The following is a 20,685-nucleotide window of genomic DNA, read 5'->3' on the forward strand; positions in this document are numbered from 1 at the left end:
GTAGAACTTTCTGTCGAGTTCCTGATTAAGATATTATTTATAGTATTGTTGTTGCTGAAGGCAATATTTACATTACAGGATTTATGCAACCTCAGAAGCAATGTAAGATTATCATTAAAAGGGAGAGCTAAAAGATTCTTGTTGTTTAGGGGGGTTGGTTTTTTAAACTCTGTAAAATGACTTTTTTGTCAGCTTAAAGGATTTATCAATGAAAGATTTGTGATACTTTAACTTGAATCAAATAGAATATATCTTTTCAAGCTCATCATCAATAAACTCCGGACTGCATATACGTAATGCCCTATGAAACTCTCTTTTAACACGAGAAATATCATTGAATCTTCTGTCGTTAAATGAATTGTATCATTAATATAAGTAGAATGTGTTAATAGTTTCCTTGTCCACATAATAGAATTTTATGACACACATGTTTCCAGACTTGAATGCACTAACCTGAACATCACCTTTTGGGTAATGCTTGTTTACCAATGGTGTCCTAGCTACGTTCTTCCTTGTTTATCAATCAATTGTTATATCTCTTTCTTGTGTCTTCCCTGATGATGTGACCATTACACAAAAGTGCACTTCGGAACTTATCATGTTTCATTTTCCTGTGAATTACAAGTATATATATCTAAATATGTATATCTTTTTATTATTATCATACTTGATCACTGTTTCCTGAGTCAGCGAGGTAGTGCCAGGAAACAGACGAAGAATGGCCCGACCACTCATATACACACACCTATACATAAATACCCATACATGCACATATACATATGTACGTACTCATACTTGCTTGCCTTCATCCATTCCTGGCGCTACCCCGCCCCACAGGAAAGCTTAACTACCCCCTGCTTCAGTGAGGTAGCGCCAGGAAAACAGACAAAAAAGGTCACATTCATTCACATTCAGTCTCTAACTGACATGTGTAATGCACCAAAACCACAGCTCCCTATCCACATCCAGGCCCCAGAGACCTTTCCATGGTTTACCCCAGATGTTTCACATGCCCTGGTTCAGTCCATTGACAGCACATCGACCCTGGTATACCATATCATTCCAATTCACTCTATTCCTTGCACGCCTCCCACCCTCCTGTATGTTCAAGCCCCCCAACTGCTCAAAATCTATTTCACTCCATCCTTCCACCTCCAGTTTGGTCTCCTAATTCTTGTTCCCTCCACCTTTGACACTTATATCCTCTTTGTCAAACTTTCCTCACTTATTCTCTCCATATGCCCAAACCATTTCAATACACCCTCTTCTGCTCTCTCAACCACACTCTTTTTATTTCCACACATCTCACCCTTGCATTTCTTACTTGATCAAACCACCTCACACCACATATTGTCCTCAACCATGTAATTTCCAACACATCTACCCTCCTCCGTAAACCCTATCTATAGCCCATGCCTTGCAACCATATAATATTGTTGGAACTACTATTCCTTCAAACATTCCCATTTTTGCTCTCCAAGATGATGTTCTCTCCTTCCACACATTCTTCATCATTCCCAGAATGACGGAGTGGTGAGGGAGGTACATGCAAGTCTTGGAGAGAGGGGCAAGTACGTACTCTGTGGGGAATGAGAGGGCCTGGGAAGAGAGTCAGTTGTTGTTTACTGATAATACAGCACTGATGGCAGATTCAAGAGAGAAACTGCAGAAGTTGCTGGCCAAGTTTGGAAGTGTGTGTGAAAGCAGGCCAAGAGTGAATGTGAATAAAAGCAAGATTATTAGGTTTAGAATGGTTTAGGGACAGGTTAGTTAGGGTGCGAGTTTGAATGGAGAAAAATTGGAGTGGACATGGCAGTGAATGGAACATTGGAATCAGAAGCCAATCATAGGGTAGGTTAGGGGACAAAGTCTTTGAGGACAATATGTGGTGTGAGGTGATTTGATTTAATAGGTAATGAAAGAGTAAGAGAGAGGTAGGGAAATAAAAAAAATGGTGTGGGTGAGAGGGCTAAAGAGTGTGGACATATGGAGAGGATGAGTAGGGAAATGTTGACAATGAGGATTTATGTGTCAGAAATGCAGGGAACAAGGAGATCGGGGAGACCAAATTGGAAATTGAAGGATGGAGTGAAAAATATTTTGAGTGATTGGGGCCAGAACATGAAGGAGGGTGAAAGACATGCACAGGAATGATTTACATGATGTTCAGGGGTCAGCGTGTTGTCAATGGACTGAACCAGGGCATGTGAAGTGGTCTAGGGAAACCATGGAAAGATTTGGAGGGTCTTTTTTGTGGATGGAGGCTGTACATGACAGCAAGCAAATGCAGATTTTCTTTGTCAGTTCCTAGCACTATCTTACTTTGTGGAAAAATAGCAAACAAGTATGAAAAAAGTAATGAGATGTTTGAGGACAATATGTGGTGTGAGGTGGTTCGATCGAGTAAGTAATGAAAGGGTAAGAGAGATGTATGGTAATAAAAAGGGTGGTTGAGAGAGCAGAAGAGGGTGTATTAAAATGGTTTGGTCACATGGAAAGAATGAGTGAGGAAAGATTGACAAAGAGGATATATGTGTCAGAGGTGGAGGGAACAAGGAGAAGTGGGAGACCAAATTGGAGGAGGAAGGAAGGAGTGAAAATGATTTTGAGTGATCGGGGCCTGAACATGCAGGAGGGTGAAAGGCATGCAAGGAAAAGAGTGAATTGGAACGATGTGGTATACCGGGGTCGACGTGCTGTTAATAGATTGAACCAGGGCATGTGAAGCGTCTGGGGTAAACCCTGGAAAGTTTTGTGGGGCCTGGTTGTGGAAAGGGAGCTGTGGTTTCGGTGCATTATACATGACAGCTAGAAAATGAGTGTGAACGAATGTGGCCTTTGTTGTCTTTTCCTAGGGCTACCTCATGCACATTTGGGGGGAGGGGGTTGTCATTTCATGTGTGGCAGGGTGGCAACAGGAATGAATAAAGGCAGCAAGCATGAATTATGTACTTGTGCATATAAGTATGTCTGTGTATGTATATATATGTATACGTTGAAATGTATAGGTATGTATATGTGCATGTAAAGACGTGTATGTATATACATGTGTATGTGGGTGGGTTGGGCCATTCTTTCGTCTGTTTCCTTCGCTACCTCACTAATGCAGAAGACAGCGACAAAGTATAATAATAATAATAATAATAATAATAATAATAATAATAATATATATACATATATTGGAGCAGGTGGCTGGAAATCCTCCCCTCCAGTTTTTTACTTTTCCAAAAGAAGGAACAGAGAAAGGGGGCCAAGTAAGGATATTCACTTTAAGGCTCAGTCCTCTGTTCTTAATGCTACCTGGCTAACGCAGGAAATGGCGAATATGTACGAAAAAAATATAAATATATTTTAACTTTCTAAAAGGGGAAACAGAAGGAGTCAGGCAGGAAGTGCTCATCCCCCTCGAAGGCTGAGATTGAGGTGTCTAAATGTGTGTGGATGTAACCAAGATGAGAAAAAAGGAGAGAAAGAGTAAGGGAAGGAGTAGCACTACTCCTGAAACAGGAGTGGTGGGAGTATGTGATAGAGTGTAAGAAAGTAAACTCTAGATTGATATGGGTAAAACTGAAAGTTGATGGAGAGAGATGGGTGACTATTGGTGCATATGCACCTGGGCATGAGAAGAAATATCATGAGAGGCAAGTATTTTGGCAGTAGCTGAGTGTGTTAGTTGTTTTGATGCACGAGACTGGGTTATAGTGATGGGTGATTTGAATGCAAAGGTGAGTAATGTGGCAGTTGAGGGAATAATTGGTGTGCATGGGGTGTTCAGTGTTGTAAATGGAAATGGTGAAGAGTTTGTAGATTTATGCGCTGAAAAGGGACTGGTGATTGGGAATGCCTGGTTTAAAAAGAGAGATATATGTAAGTCATGTATGTAAGTAGGAGAGATGGCCAGAGAGTGTTATTGAATTACGTGTTAATTGATAGGCATGTGAAAGAGAGACTTTTGGATGTTAATGTGCTGAGAGGTGCAACTGGAGGGATGTCTGATCATTATCTTGTGGAGGTGAAGGTGAAGATTTGTAGAGGTTTTCAGAAAAGAAGAGAGAATGTTGGGGTGAAGAGAGTGGTGAGAGTAAGTGACCTTGGGAAGGAGACTTGTGTGAAGAAGTACCAGGAGAGACTGAGTACAGAATGGAAAAAGGTGAGAACAAAGGACGTAAGGGGAGTGGGGGAGGAATGGGATGTATTTAGGGAAGAAGTGATGGCTTGCACAAAATATGCTTCTGGCATGAGAAGTGTGGGAGGTGGGCAGATTAGAGAGGGTAGTGAGTGGTGGGATGAAGGAGTAAGATTATTAGTGAAAGTAAAGAGAGATAGGGGAGAAAGAATACTTCCCACGTATTCCCTGCGTGTCGTAGAAGGCGACTAAAAGGGAAGGGAGCGGGGGGGCTGGAAATCCTCCCCTCTCATTTTTTTTTCTTCCAAAAGAAGGAACAGAGAAGGGGGCCAGGTGATGATATTCCCTCAAAGGCCCAGTCCTCTGTTCTTAACGCTACCTCGCTAATGCGGGAAATGGCGAATAGTATAAAAAAAAAAAAAAAAGAGAGAGGCATTTGGACAATTTTTGCAGGGAAATAATGCAAATGAGTGGGAGATGTATAAAAGAAAGAGGCAGGAGGTTAAGAGAAAAGTGCAAGAGGTGAAAAAGGGGGCAAATGAGATATGGGGTGAGAGAGTATCATTAAATTTTGGGGAGAATAAAAGGATGTTTTGGAAGGAGGTAAAAAAAGTGCATAAGACAAGGGAACCAATGGGAACATCAGTGAAGGGGGCTAATGGGGAGGTGATAACAAGTAGTGGTGATGTGATAAGGAGATACAGTGAGTATTTTGAAAGTTTGTTGAATAAGTTAGATGATAGAGTGGCAGATATAGGGTGTTTTGGTCGAGGTGGTGTGCAAAGTGAGAGGGTTAGGGAGAATAATTTGGTAAACAGAGAAGAGGTAGTAAAAGCTTTGCATAGGAGGAAAGCCAGCAAGGCAGCGAGTCTGGATGGTCTTGCAATGGAATTTATTAAAAAAGGGGGTGACTGTGTTGTTGACTGGTTGGTAAGGATATTTAATGTATGTATGACTCATGGTGAGGTGCCTGAGCATTGGCAGAATGCTTGCATAGTGCCACTGTACAAAGGCAAAGGGGATAAAGGTGAGTGCTCACATTACAGAGGTATAAGTTTGTTGAGTATTCCTGGGAAATTATATGGGAAGGCATTGATTGAGAGGGTGAAGGCATGTACAGAGCATCAGATTGGGGAAGAGCAGTGTGGTTTCAGAAGTGGTAGAGGATGTGTGGATCAGGTGTTTGCTTTGAAGAATGTATGTGAGAAATACCTAGAAAAGCAAAAGGATTTGTATGCAGCTTATATGGATCTGGAGAAGGCATATGATAGAGTTGATAGAGATGCTCTGTGGAAGGTATTAAGAATATATGGCATGGGAGGCAAGTTGTTAGAAGCAGTGAAAAGTTTTTATTGAGGATGTAAGGCATGTGTACGAGTAGGAAGAGAGGAAGTGTTTTAGATATCTGGGAGTCATTGGTTCTCGATGAATTTCAGTTTGCGGCAGGGGTGCGTGATGGTTGTTTAATTTGCTTATGGATGGGGTTGTTAGGGAGTGAATGCAAGTTTTGGAGAGAGGGGCCAAGTATGCAGTCTGTTGTGGATGAGAGAGCTTGGGAAGTGAGTCAGTTGTTGTTCGCTGATGATACTGCGCTGGTGGCTGATTCAGGTGAGAAATTATAGAAGCTGGTGACTGAGTTTGGTAAAGTGTGTGAAAGAAGAAAGCTGAGAGTAAATGTGAATAAGAGCAAGGTTATTATGTATAGTAGGGTTCAGGGACAACTCAATAGGGAGGTAAGTGTGAATGGAGAAAGACTGGAGAAAGTGAAGTGTTTTAGATATCTGGGAGTCAATTTAGCAGCAGATGGTTTCAGTGCATTATACATGACAGCTAGAGACTGAGTGTGAACGAATGTGGCCTTTGCTGTCTTTTCCTAGCGCTACCCTGCACACACATGGAGGGAGGTGGGTGCCATTTCATGTGTGGCGGGAATGGATGAAAGGAGAATGTATGAATATATATATATATGTATATATGTATATGTCTGTGTATGTGTTGAAATGTATAGGTTTGTATAAGTGCATTTATGTATATAGAAGTGGATATGGGTGGGTTGGGCCATTCTTTTGTCTGTTTCCTTGCACTACCTTGCTAACGCAGGAGACAGCGACAAAGCATAATGATAATAATAATAAAATATATATATATATATATATATATATATATATATATATATATATATATATATATACATATATATCTTTCTTTCTTTCAAACTATTAGCCATTTCCTGTGTTAGCGAGGTAGCATTGAGAACAGAGGACTGGACCTATCCTCACCTGGCCCCCTTCTCTGTTCCTTCTTTTGGAAAATTAAAAAAAATGAGAGGGGAGGATTTCCAGCCACCCGCTCCCATATATATATATATATACATATATATATATATATATATATATATATATATATATATATATATATATATATATATATATATATATACGCAGTGTAACAAAAGTCTGTTCTCACAGGAATATAAGATATGTTGCCTGCAATTTTTCAGTACTGTTAAGCTGATGGCAATGTGGCAACACTGCTGCTATAAGAAAACAGCATGCCACATGCTAACAACCTAACATGTTCCCATACTGCCATATACATCCCTATGGGGACTGACTTTTGTTAACCCTGTGTGTCTATGTGTGTGCAATTACCTATTTGTACAGAATGGGGAGGAAGTGTGCATATATATATATATATATATATATATATATATATATATATATATATATATATATATAATTTATACTATTTGCTATTTCCCGCATTAGCGAGGTAGCGTTAAGAACAGAGAACTGAGCCTTTGAGGGAACATCCTCACTTGGCCCCCTTCTCTGTTCCTTCTTTTGGAAAATGAAAAATGAGAGGGGAGGATTTCCAGCCCCCCACTCCCATATATATATATATATATATATATATATATATATATATATATATATATATATATATATATATATATATATATATATATATTCATATATATATATATATATAAACTCCCTCCAAACTTAAGCTATTTACTCACATGTGTGTGTGTGTGTGTGTGTGTTTATTCAGCAAGAATATAAATGAGGAAAAATAACTCAAAGTGTATTCTAATTGGCATTACTATTGCCCAGTTCGTGCAGTGCTTGAATGTTGTACTAAATATAGTGCTATTCCACAATTCAGATTTCATAACAAAGAATGTTAAGTGCCTATGTGGTCAGCTGGATGAAATCAGTTTGGTAAGGACTTAACATTACATATGAAGTATAATGAGTAATGTCAAAGTACAAAGTATAGTTTTCCTATTGTGTAATACAGTAATAACAAATAACTAAATTCTGGTCAAAGTACAAAACATATTAAAGTGTTTTACAAGGACACCAGCTGAGCATTCTCAAACTTTCTGAGAAGCAGGTGTCTAGTTATTTATTTTCTGCAGTGACCATTTGCAGGACACACTTGGTTGAATAAGAATCTATCATGATGTAGAAATTGATGCAATTTCACTATTTAGACAGGAAGGGGATACAACAACAACAACTGCAATGATGATGCTTTTGGTCTTAATATTAGTATTAATTACATAAAAAGGTACAGTAATACCGTAATATTTACTTTGGTCAACTTTGAAAGCTTGGTTAATACTCTACTATCACATTTTTTTTTTCAATAAAGTGTGGCAGCTATCAAGATGCTGTAAATGTGATTATCATCTCTACCCCATAACTGGAGAAAAAAAACCTTGTAATGGATATAGTGTCCATTACCAACTGCATTCTTTCTGAACATTTGCTATTTTGCAACACTTTACTATTAGGATTAGTCAGAAAAATTGTCATATAAAAATTTGAACTTCATCTAACTTCAAGGTTAGATGCAAAATAACTTTGCATTACTAGCTTGATAAATGCAAAGTGAACAGTCATGGATTACAAAATGTTAAACCTAATATAATGAACAGTTCCAAGCTACAAAGTGAAAATATTAAAAACTAGTGTAATAAACTAGTGTAATATCCAACACTACAGTGGTTAAAAGGCAGTTTTAAGAACAACTTGGGCAAAGGATAATGTGCCAATCCTTAGTGTACAACCAACTATATTTACATTAGTATTTATAATGTCAAGCCCTTGTATTTTCCCAAATATATCTGCCTAAGGCTTAGGGGCAGAACATGAAACTCATAATATTCATAGAGATGAATTGATGCAGTATGAGCCAAGACAAATGAGAAGTATCATTTATTTGTTGGGTCACCAGAATAATTTGTAGCCCTTCCTGTCTTAAGTAATTTTTTTTTTTTTTTTTACTAAATTCACCTCTCTCCAAGTCAATGTAAACAAAGTTTTTAGGAGGGTTAATGTCCACAGCTTACTCAAGGTGCCCAACTGTTTGCAAACAATTATCTCATGTGACATAGCTCCATGGATGGCCCTTATGCTATAATTTCTAATTTGTTCACTGGGGTTATTTGTGTAAGGCAGCCAAGGAGTGAGGGCCAGAAGGATGTATTATGCTTCTGAAGGGCAGGTAACACAGATTTCTCAACTTCAAAATTGGACTATCACAATGCGCAGTTCAGGAGGAACCCCATTTTATGCGTATGGCTCATGACAACCACCGAGGTTAAAGAAAATACATAACCTACTGTTTCCAATACAAGTCTTTCACAATGAACATGGTTTCATCATGGAGGTATCAAAAAGTGTTCAGTAGTTCAGAAGAGCACAGGTTTTAAGTTGTGACAGCAGTGAATGTTGGTAGCCATTGTCTGTATAGCCTTCATTTCCTCTGAATGATCAACCCTTAAGAAAAGCACTGATTACCAAGAGTTGTAATAAATATCTACCATTACATGGATTCAAAACAGACCAGAAGGCTACAAATGAGCATTAAATGCTACAAACAAGCACTAACTGCTACAAACAAGGGCTAATTGCTACACATTGAGGACTTGGCGTGTGGGAGGGCGGTGCGGAGAGTGGTAATCATCATCCCTTGTGGGTGGCAGCTGTCGTCGTCCAGGTCGGTCTGGTGGGCGATCATACATAAGTCCAGGGTCCTGGGGAGGAAGCCTGTCAATGTATTCATCATCTCGTAAGTCTCTAGAGTCACGAGGATCTCTCATATCTCGTGGGTCACGGGAGGGAAGTGCTCGGGGGCCTCCATGTCCTGTTGGCCCTCCACGGTGGTATACTGAAATTATTAAATGTATTTCATTCTAGTGACAAATTAACACTTCTATAATACTAATGTTATTTGCATTTACTAATTATAGTGATAGTATTCTAAATTTTACTTGCAAATCAATTCTTTTTTTCAAATCAAGAGTGGACAATCTAAATAATGTATCAAGATGAAATTATGTTTTAATCCCATATCAACACCATTTCAGCATGGCAAGAAGGTAGTGGTAATATTGAATACTGCAACAGCAATAACAACTGAAACAAATGAAATATGAGATAAGGAAATATCTAATTAATGCCTTTTCTCACACACTAAGATGGCATTGCTCCCATTTAGATTTCCCTAATTCTGACATCATGGATGACAGAGGGACCAACTCTCTCAGTATCATGGCCAAGTATTTAAAACCATTACTTAGCACAGTAAAGAAAGTCACATACCTAAGCAAAACTAATTAAAAGGCTTTAACAATGTACTGCTATGATCTGATGATACTGCTGCATGGTGGAATTAAAAAGCATGTCAATTAAGCTGTAGTCATTAACAACATAGCAGCATTTTTTTTTAAGTGTTAAAGATTAAACTTTTATGCAAGGACCTATTATTTTGTCAGTAACTGAATAATTCAAAATAAATGTGGTCCTAAAAAATATGCTCATTGGTTTGCACAAAGTATATAAAGGGTAAACTAAGTACTATAGCCAGTTCAAAACATATCAAGACCAGGCCTTCAACATGCAGACAACACACACACACAAAAAAAAATGCCTATAATATAGCACAAAAATGTTTATACATATGTCAATGGTCCTAGCAGTATTCATGAGTTAATGAACAGCAATAGCAACCAGGGGGCAAGGTGAAGTCCAAGGGACAGACCAAGCCAACAGTTGAGACACTCATGGCAACCAAAGGGGTCAACACAGCAGTGCTCAACTAAATATACCAGCTGGTGTAGTGCTGTCGTGGTAGATGGGCCATACTGGCTTGCCACTAGGCCATATTGGCTATCTGTGGCCAAGCCAGATGGGCCACAATAACTACTGGGACGGGTTGCTTCCCGGGGCATTACCTCTCTCATCCGTATAGCGAGGGTAGCCGGGCTCACGAGCCACGGACCCAGGAGGACCTAAGGGGATGACACAGTTAGACAGGCAATTGTACACAGCTAGCTCATACCTTATTTTGTTATAATGCAACAGTGGTGCAATGAAAATTCAATTAATTCTGGTTATAATTGACTGGCAACTAATCAAAGAAGACTATAAAGCATGGATTACAATATGTTCTTTTGTTCCAATAAAAAAATTATTGTGCAAAACACAGATTTAAAAGCAAACAATGGACTGTAATAAGCTTTAACATTTTTATTTGATTCAGGTTTGCTAAAATAATCTAATAAAGCATGATTTATATTTTAACAAAAGATCACTTTCCATTATAATTCTAAAAGTATATTTGAATAATTGTTGCATATTCAGAGCTATCATATACCAATTGTCAGGATGAGTTTAAGGGGACAATTTTATTCTTTTGGAAACTGTTGAATTGTTACAAGCCTGGCTGCTCGCTTGTGGATTGCAACTAACTTCAAGAAACTCTTTTACAACTTTGAAAATTTTTTCCAGTTCAGTGATTTGGTTTTCAATTTGCTTCCCTAATAATTTTTTCCTTGAGAAACTATGATTCTGACATTTCACTTGCTCCAAAATTTCTAAAAAAAATAGCAGTACGATATTATTGGAAGGCAAAATTTTAGGAAGTTTCAAAAACCCCTTTTTTTCTATTCACATTTTGAAGCTAGTGTAATTCACTTGTATATGAATGGTGAAACATTGCATACACCTATCTCACTTTCCTAACACAAAATATGATATAGTTGAGAACTCCCAGAATATAATCATACTGAAATATTAAGGTTTTTAGCACTGAAATAAACAGTATTGTGATATTCTATCATTGGTATATGACATTAAATCTTACAAGTTATTCATAAGCAACGAGTCCACTTATATAAGTATGCTGAGCTTTTATCCTCCATCCATGAAAAGAAATCTACTCAATATTTTAGTAAGGTTATCTTACACATTTTATATTCATCACACCACTGTTGTACATAACTCAATTGCTGCCAACTTTTTTTCTTTAGCAATTTTCTTATGTTAAGCAACATAGATAAAAAACAAACACCATATCCTTTCACTGACATTTCATTAGATACTAAAGTTGCCAACAATCAAGAATTTGATAAAGAGAGAAAAGGTAATGGCAAGAGGAGTAATTAGCAGAAAATTATTGCTAGTAATAAACTGAGACATTTCTGGGCAACTTTAATGATATATTTTTACTGTACTCTATTTCAGCTTGACATTCAAAGATGACCTAAGTAAGCAAAAGAAGAAATGCATTAGCTGACTATAACTTCATAACTTATCCCGTTTGCCAAACAGAAATGCCCCATTTGTAAATACATTACTACCTTTATTTAAAACAAGAATGAATGTGTTAGCATCAACATCTAAAGCAGAGATGTGTATAGTCAAGAAAATAGCTTAAGAAAATTAAACTTGATAATGTTCCATTTCAAGGCAAAAGAAAAATTTCTTTTGCTTTAGTTATATTCTCTGATCTTGAAGCACTACATAATCAATAGTGTCAGTGGTACAATATCAAGGAAACATGAGGTATATTACTTTAAAGATTATTATAGCTCCATAATATAGCACAATATTGAACAACACTGGGTACTGACTCATGATATACCATAAAACAGGGTGAAGATGCCTTCTGAGTATGTAAATGCATATCAAACTGTCTTGAGGTATCTCATTACACATGTTATCTTACTTCACAAGTAATGTCTTATTTCCAGTCAAATAATAACACGCAGTTTCAGTTTCAACCCTGATTTAAAAAGCATCAATGTTTTCCAGGTTTTTTTATGAGCAATCTTTAAATGATATTTGTGACTGCCAGTTCAGTGTAATTATGTAATAATTACACTTATTTGATTATAATTTGAGGTTCCCAGCAGTAACTCCCTGCTTATGATTATAGTACAGTACAGACATTACATATGTAAGAATTTCTGAAGCTCTTGTAACCAGCAGATTTTATTAAATCTATTTTTTATGCAAATCACTGCCACATACAGCTAGATGATAGCTTTGCATTTCAAAACTGTATTCGAAACTGATGATAAATCCACAATAATGTTATTTCATGAATACTTAGGTACAAATTGATTCACAGTCTGTACAAAAATTAGATAATCTTGAGAATTTCAATTAGGCATTTCTAGTTAAGTAGCATTTTTACAACTTTCAACAGTACAAATTAGCACAGCTTTTTGTGGTACTCTGCATATACAGTAGTTATCAAATAACTTTTAGCCTATTCATGTTTATCACATTATTATTTATCCATCTTGTGAACTGTGATAGATTGCAATGTGCCTTTTCTTCTAAACCACATCAGCTTGTGAACTGTGATATACTGCTATGTCCCTTTTCTTCTTAACTTATAAACAAACTAATCTTGAATAGGGAATGAAAATTCCATTCATTTTGGTTTTCAGAAATATTTTTTTTGAAATGGTGAGACCTTCATTGTTGGTACCTGATGTCTACTCTGCTTCCTCTTCACAATGCACAGGATGCAGTGGATTTATAGACATCTGAGTTTGCTGTGTTTTGAGAAAGCTCTAAAAATTAAATATCAATATAATCAAACTCAATTAATAGCAGACCTGAAAACCACCTTAATAAAGACTTGCTAGCTAGTGAAGATTCATTTACCTTCTCTTTAGTAAATCTTCATATTCAAACGATGTTAAAATACTTAAAACTTGTTTATTGCATATATATATATATATATTTATTATTTATTTATTTTGCTTTGTCGCTGTCTCCTGCGTTTGCGAGGTAGCGCAAGGAAACAGACGAAAGAAATGGCCCAACCCACCCCCATACACAATGTATATACATACACATCCACACACGCAAATATACATACCTATACATCTCAATGTACACATATATATACACACACACACACATACATATATACCCATGCACACAATTCACACTGTCTGCCTTTATTCATTCCCATCACCACCTCGCCACACATGGAATACCATCCCCCTCCCCCCTCATGTGTGCGAGGTAGCACTAGGAAAAGACAACAAAGGCCCCATTCGTTCACACTCAGTCTCTAGCTGTCATGCGATAATGCCCGAAACCACAGCTCCCTTTCCACATCCAGGCCCCACACAACTTTCCATGGTTTACCCCAGACGCTTCACATGCCCTGATTCAATCCACTGACAGCACGTCAACTCCGGTATACCACATCGATCCAATCCACTTTATTCCTTGCCCTCCTTTCACCCTCCTGCATGTTCAGGCCCCAATCACACAAAATCTTTTTCACTCCATCTTTCCACCTCCAATTTGGTCTCCCACTTCTCCTCGTTCCCTCCACCTCCGACACATATATCCTCTTGGTCAATCTTTCCTCACTCATTCTCTCCATGTGCCCAAACCATTTCAAAACACCCTCTTCTGCTCTCTCAACCACGCTCTTTTTATTTCCACACATCTCTCTTACCCTTACGTTACTTATTCGATCAAACCACCTCACACCACACATTGTCCTCAAAGATCTCATTTCCAGCACATCCATCCTCCTGCGCACAACTCTATCCATAGCCCACGCCTCGCAACCATACAACATTGTTGGAACCACTATTCCTTCAAACATACCCATTTTTGCTTTCCGAGATAATGTTCTCGACTTCCACACATTCTTCAAGGCTCCCAGGATTTTCACCCCCTCCCCCACCCTATGATTCACTTCTGCTTCCATGGTTCCATCCGCTGCCAGATCCACTCCCAGATATCTAAAACACTCTACTTCCTCCAGTTTTTCTCCATTCAAACTTACCTCCCAATTGACTTGACCCTCAACCCTACTGTACCTAATAACCTTGCTCTTATTCACATTTACTCTTAACTTTCTTCTTTCACACACTTTACCAAACTCAGTCACCAGCTTCTGCAGTTTCTCACATGAATCAGCCACCAGCGCTGTATCATCAGCGAACAACAACTGACTCACTTCCCAAGCCCTCTCATCCACAACAGACTTCATACTTGCCCCTCTTTCCAAAACTCTTGCATTCACCTCCCTAACAACCCCATCCATAAACAAATTAAACAACCATGGAGACATCACACACCCCTGCCGCAAACCTACATTCACTGAGAACAAATCACTTTCCTCTCTTCCTACATGTACACATGCCTTACATCCTCGATAAAAATTTTTCATATATATATATATATATATATATGTGAAACCACTGGGAAAGAGCAGTGTGGTTTCAGAAGTGGTAGAGGATGTGTGGATCAGGTGTTTGCTTTGAAAAATGTATGTGAGAAATACTTAGAAAAGCAAATGGGTTTGTATGTAGCATTTATGGATCTGGAGAAGGCATATGATAGAGTTGATAGAGATGCTCTGTGGAAGGTATTAAGAATATATGGTGTGGGAGGCAAGTTGTTAGAAGCAGTGAAAAGTTTTTATCGAGGATGTAAGGCATGTGTACGTGTAGGAAGAGAGGAAAGTGATTGGTTCTCAGTGAATGTAGGTTTGCTGCAGGGGTGTGTGATGTCTCCATGGTTGTTTAATTTGTTTATGGATGGGGCTGTTAGGGAGGTAAATGCAAGAGTTTTGGAAAGAGGGGCAAGTATGAAGTCTGTTGTGGATGAGAGAGCTTGGGAAGTGAGTCAGTTGTTGTTCGCTGATGATACAGCGCTGGTGGCTGATTCATGTGAGAAACTGCAGAAGCTGGTGACTGAGTTTGGTAAAGTGTGTGAAAGAAGAAAGTTAAGAGTAAATGTGAATAAGAGCAAGGTTATTAGGTACAGTAGGGTTGAGGGTCAAGTCAACTGGGAGGTAAGTTTGAATGGAGCAAAACTGGAGGAAGTAAAGTGTTTTAGATATCTGGGAGTGGATTTGGCAGCAGATGGAACCATGGAAGCGGAAGTGGATCATAGGGTGGGGGAGGAGGCGAAAATCCTGGGAGCTCTGAAGAATGTGTGGAAGTTGAGAACATTATCTCGGAAAGCAAAAATGGGTATGTTTGAAGGAATAGTGGTTCCAACAATGTTGTATGGTTGCGAGGCGAGGGCTATGGATAGAGTTGTAGGCAGGAGGATGGATGTGCTGGAAATGAGATGTTTGAGGACAATGTGTGGTGTGAGGTGGTTTGATCGAGTAAGTAACGTAAGGGTAAGAGAGATGTGTGTAAATAAAAAGAGTGTGGTTGAGAGAGCAGAAGTGGGTGTTTTGAAATGGTTTGGGCACATGGAGAGAATGAGTGAGGAAAGATTGACCAAGAGGATATATGTGTCGGAGGTGGAGGGAACGAGGAGAAGTGGGAGACCAAATTGGAGGTGGAAAGATGGAGTGAAAAAGATTTTGTGTGATCGGGGCCTGAACATGCAGGAGGGTGAAAGGAGGGCAAGGAATAGAGTGAATTGGATCGATGTGGTATACCGGGGTTGACGTGCTGTCAGTGGATTGAATCAGGGCATGTGAAGCGTCTGGGGTAAACCATGGAAAGCTGTGTAGGTCTGTATATTTGTGTGTGTGGACATATGTATATACATGTGTATGGGGGTGGGTTGGGCCATTTCTTTTGTCTGTTTCCTTGCACTACCTCACAGCGACAAAGCAAAAAAAAAAAAAGAAAAAAAATATATATATATATATATTTTTTTTTTTTTTTTTTTATACTTTGTCGCTGTCTCCCGCGTTTGCGAGGTAGCGCAAGGAAACAGATGAAAGAATGGCCCAACCCACCCACATAAACATGTATATACATACACATCCACACAAGCAAATATACATACCTATACATCTCAATGTATACACATATATACACACACAGACATATACATATATACACATGTACATAATTCATAGTCTGCCTTTATTCATTCCCATCGCCACCTCGCCACACATGGAATAACAACCCCCTCCACCCTCATGTGTGCGAGGTAGCGCTAGGAAAGACAACAAAGGCCGCATTCATTCACACTCAGTCTCTAGCTGTCATGTAATAACGCACTGAAACCACAGCTCCCTTTCCACATCCAGGCCCCACACAACTTTCCATGGTTTACTCCAGACGCTTCACATGCCCTGGTTCAATCCATTGACAGCATGTCAACCCCGGTATACCATGTTGTTCCAATTCACTCTATTCCTTGCACGCCTTTCACCCTCCTGCATGTTCAGGCCCCAATCACTCAAAATCTTTTTCACTTCATCTTTCCACCTCCAATTTGATCTCCCACTTCTCCTCGTTCCCTCCACCTCTGACACATATATCCTCTAGGTCAATCTTTCCTCACTCATTCTCTCCATGTGACCAAACCAATCCAAAACACCATCTTCTGCTCTCTCAACCACACTCTTTTTATTACCACACATCTCTCTTACCCTATTATTACTTACTCGATCAAACCACCTTACACCACTTATTGTCCTCAAACATCTCATTTCCAGCACATACACACTCCTCTGCACAACTCTATCCATAGCCCACGCCTCGCAACCATACAATATTGTTGGAACCACTATTCCTTCAAACATACCCATTTTTGCTTTCTGAGATAATGTTCTCGACTTCCACACATTCTTCAAGGCTCCCAGAATTTTCGCCCCCTCCCCCACCCTATGATTCACTTCCGCTTCCATGGTTCCATCCGCTGTCAAATCCACTCCCAGATATCTAAAACACTTCACTTCCTCCAGTTTTTCTCCATTCAAACTTACCTCCCAATTGACTTGACGCTCAACCCTACTGTACCTAATAACCTTGCTCTTATTCACATTTACTCTCAACTTTCTTCTTTCACACACTTTACCAAACTCAGTCACCAGCTTCTGCAGTTTCTCACATGAATCAGTCACCAGCGCTGCTGTATCATCAGCGAACAACAACTGGCTCACTTCCCAAGCTCTCTCATCCCCAACAGACTTCATACTTGCCCCTCTTTCCAAAACTCTTGCATTCACCTCCCTAACAACCCCATCCATAAACAAATTAAACAACCATGGAGACATCACACACCCCTGCCGCAAACCTACATTTACTGAGAACCAATCACTTTCCTCTCTTCCTACACGTACACATGCCTTACATCCTCAATAAATACTTTTCACTGCTTCTAACAACTTGCCTCCCACACCATATGTTCTTAATACCTTCCACAGAGCATCTCTATCAACTCTATCATATGCCTTCTCCAGATCCATAAATGCTACATATAAATCCATTTGCTTTCCTAAGTATTTCTCACATACATTCTTCAAAGCAAACACCTGATCCACACATCCTCTACCACTTCTGAAACCACACTGCTCTTCCCCAATCTGATGCTCTGTACATGCCTTCACCCTCCCAATCAATACCCTTCCATATAATTTACCAGGAATACTCAACAAACTTATACCTCTGTAATTTGAGCACTCACTCTTATCCCCTTTGCCTTTGTACAATGGCACTATGCAAGCATTTCGCCAATCCTCATGCACCTCACCATGAATCATACATACATTAAATAACCTTACCAACCAGTCAACAATACAGTCACCCCCTTTTTTAATAAATTCCACTGCAATACCATCCAAACCCGCTGCCTTGCCGGCTTTCATCTTCCGCAATGCTTTTACTACCTCTTCTCTGTTTACCAAATCATTTTTCCTAACCCTCTCACTTTGCACACCACCTCGACCAAAACACCCTATATCTGCCACTCTATCATCAAACACATTCAACAAACCTTCAAAATACTCACTCCATCTCCTTCTCACATCACCACTACTTGTTATCACCTCCCCATTAGCCCCCTTCACTGAAGTTCCCATTTGTTCCCTTGTCTTACGCACTTTATTTACCTCCTTCCAAAAACCTCTTTTTATTCTCCCTAAAATTTAATGATACTCTCTCACCCCATCTCTCATTTACCCTCTTTTTCACCTCTTGCACCTTTCTCTTGACCTCTTGCCTCTTTCTTTTATACATCTCCCACTCATTTGCATTATTCCCCTGCAAAAATCGTCCAAATGCCTCTATCTTCTCTTTCACTAATAATCTTACTTCTTCATCCCATCACTCACTACCCTTTCTAATCTGCCCACCTCCCACGCTTCTCATGCCACAAGCATCTTTTGCGCAAGCCATCACTGCTTCCCTAAATACATCCCATAAATATATATATATATATATATATATATATATATGTTGAATGGTTGGTAAGGTTATTTAATGTATGTATGACTCATGGTGAGGTGCCTGAGGATTGGCGGAATGCGTGCATAGTGCCATTGTACAAAGGCAAAGGGGATAAGAGTGAGTGCTCAAATTACAGAGGTATAAGTTTGTTGAGTATTCCTGGTAAATTATATGGAAGGGTATTGATTGGGAGGGTGAAGGCATGTACAGAGCATCAGATTGGGGAAGAGCAGTGTGGTTTCAGAAGTGGTAGAGGATGTGTGGATCAGGTGTTTGCTTTGAAGAATGTATGTGAGAAATACTTAGGAAAGCAAATGGATTTATATGTAGCATTTATGGATCTGGAGAAGGCATATGATAGAGTTGATAGAGATGCTCTGTGGAAGGTATTAAGAATATATGGTGTGGGAGGAAAGTTGTTAGAAGCAGTGAAAAGTTTTTATCGAGGATGTAAGGCATATGTACGTGTAGGAAGAGAGGAAAGTGATTGGTTCTCAGTGAATGTAGGTTTGCGGCAGGGGTGTGTGATGTCTCCATGGTTGTTTAATTTGTTTATGGATGGGGTTGTTAGGGAGGTAAATGCAAGAGTTTTGGAAAGAGGGGCAAGTTTCAAGTCTGTTGGGGATGAGAGAGCTTGGGAAGTGAGTCAGTTGTTGTTCGCTGATGATACAGCGCTGGTGGCTGATTCATGTGAGAAACTGCAGAAGCTGGTGACTGAGTTTGGTAAAGTGTGTGGAAGAAGAAAGTTAAGAGTAAATGTGAATAAGAGCAAGGTTATTAGGTACAGTAGGGTTGAGGGTCAAGTCAATTGGGAGGTGAGTTTGAATGGAGAAAAACTGGAGGAAGTGAAGTGTTTTAGATATCTGGGAGTGGATCTGGCAGCGGATGGAACCATGGAAGCGGAAGTGGATCATAGGGTGGGGGAGGGGGCGAAAATTCTGGGGGCCTTGAAGAATGTGTGGAAGTCGAGAACATTATCTCGGAAAGCAAAAATGGGTATGTTTGAAGGAATAGTGGTTCCAACAATGTTGTATGGTTGCGAGGCGTGGGCTATGGTTAGAGTTGTGCGCAGGAGGATGGATGTGCTGGAAATGAGATGTTTGAGGACAATGTGTGGTGTGAGGTGGTTTGATCGAGTGAGTAACATAAGGGTAAGAGAGATGTGTGGAAGTAAAAAGAGCGTGGTTGAGAGAGCAGAAGAGGGTGTTTTGAAGTGGTTTGGGCACATAGAGAGAATGAGTGAGGAAAGATTGACCAAGAGGATATATGTGTCGGAGGTGGAGGGAACGAGGAGAAGAGGGAGACCAAATTGGAGGTGGAAGGATGGAGTGAAAAAGATTTTGTGTGATCGGGGCCTGAACATGCAGGAGGGTGAAAGAAGGGCAAAGAATAGAGTGAATTGGAGCGATGTGGTATACCGGGGATGACGTGCTGTCAGTGGATTGAATCAAGGCATGTGAAGCGTCTGGGGTAAACCATGGAAAGCTGTGTAGGTATGTATATTTGCGTGTGTGGACGTATGTATATACATGTGTATGGGGGGGGGTTGGGCCATTTCTTTCATCTGTTTCCTTGCGCTACCTTGCAAACGCGGGAAACAGCGACAAAGTATAATAATAATATAATAATATATATGTATATATATATATATATATATATATATATATATATATATATTTATTTTGCTTTGTCGCTGTCTCCCGCGCTTGTGAGGTAGCGCAAGGAAACAGACGAAAGAAACGGCCCAACCCACCCCCATACACATGTATATACATACACGTCCACACACGCAAATATACATACCTATACATCTCAATGTACACATATATATACACACACAGACACATACATATATACACATGCACACAATTCACAATGTCTGCCTTTATTCATTCCCATCGCCACCTTGCCACACATGGAATACCATCCCCCTCCCCCCTCATGTGTGCAAGGTAGCGCTAGGAAAAGACAACAAATGCCCCATTCGTTCACACTCAGTCTCTAGCTGTCATGCAATAATGCCCGAAACCACAGCTCCCTTTCCACATCCAGGCCCCACACAACTTTCCATGGTTTA

At 39.5% G+C, this 20,685-nt stretch overlaps 1 protein-coding gene across 13 annotated transcripts in view; it reads right to left on the reverse strand.

Moving 5' to 3' along the window:
* Positions 1-7,592: 7,592 nt before the first annotated feature.
* The window catches only part of Ca-beta (Calcium channel protein beta subunit), a 421,355-nt gene continuing 408,262 nt past the window's right edge, over positions 7,593-20,685 (reverse strand). For 6 of the 13 annotated variants that reach the window (XM_071673769.1, XM_071673767.1, XM_071673765.1 and 3 more), the window contains 2 exons: positions 10,374-10,430; positions 7,593-9,307 (listed from right to left, as the gene is read on the reverse strand). In XM_071673769.1, coding sequence (XP_071529870.1) covers positions 9,051-9,307; positions 10,374-10,430 — 314 coding nt within the window. In that variant the 3' untranslated portion in view covers positions 7,593-9,050. Of the gene's footprint in view, positions 9,308-10,247; positions 10,431-20,685 lie in introns of all 13 variants that reach the window. The other 7 variants (XR_011714097.1, XR_011714096.1, XR_011714099.1 and 4 more) reach the window with 3 other exon arrangements.

This window comes from Panulirus ornatus, chromosome 19, assembly GCF_036320965.1.
Source record: "Panulirus ornatus isolate Po-2019 chromosome 19, ASM3632096v1, whole genome shotgun sequence".
Lineage (NCBI taxonomy): Eukaryota > Metazoa > Arthropoda > Malacostraca > Decapoda > Palinuridae > Panulirus > Panulirus ornatus.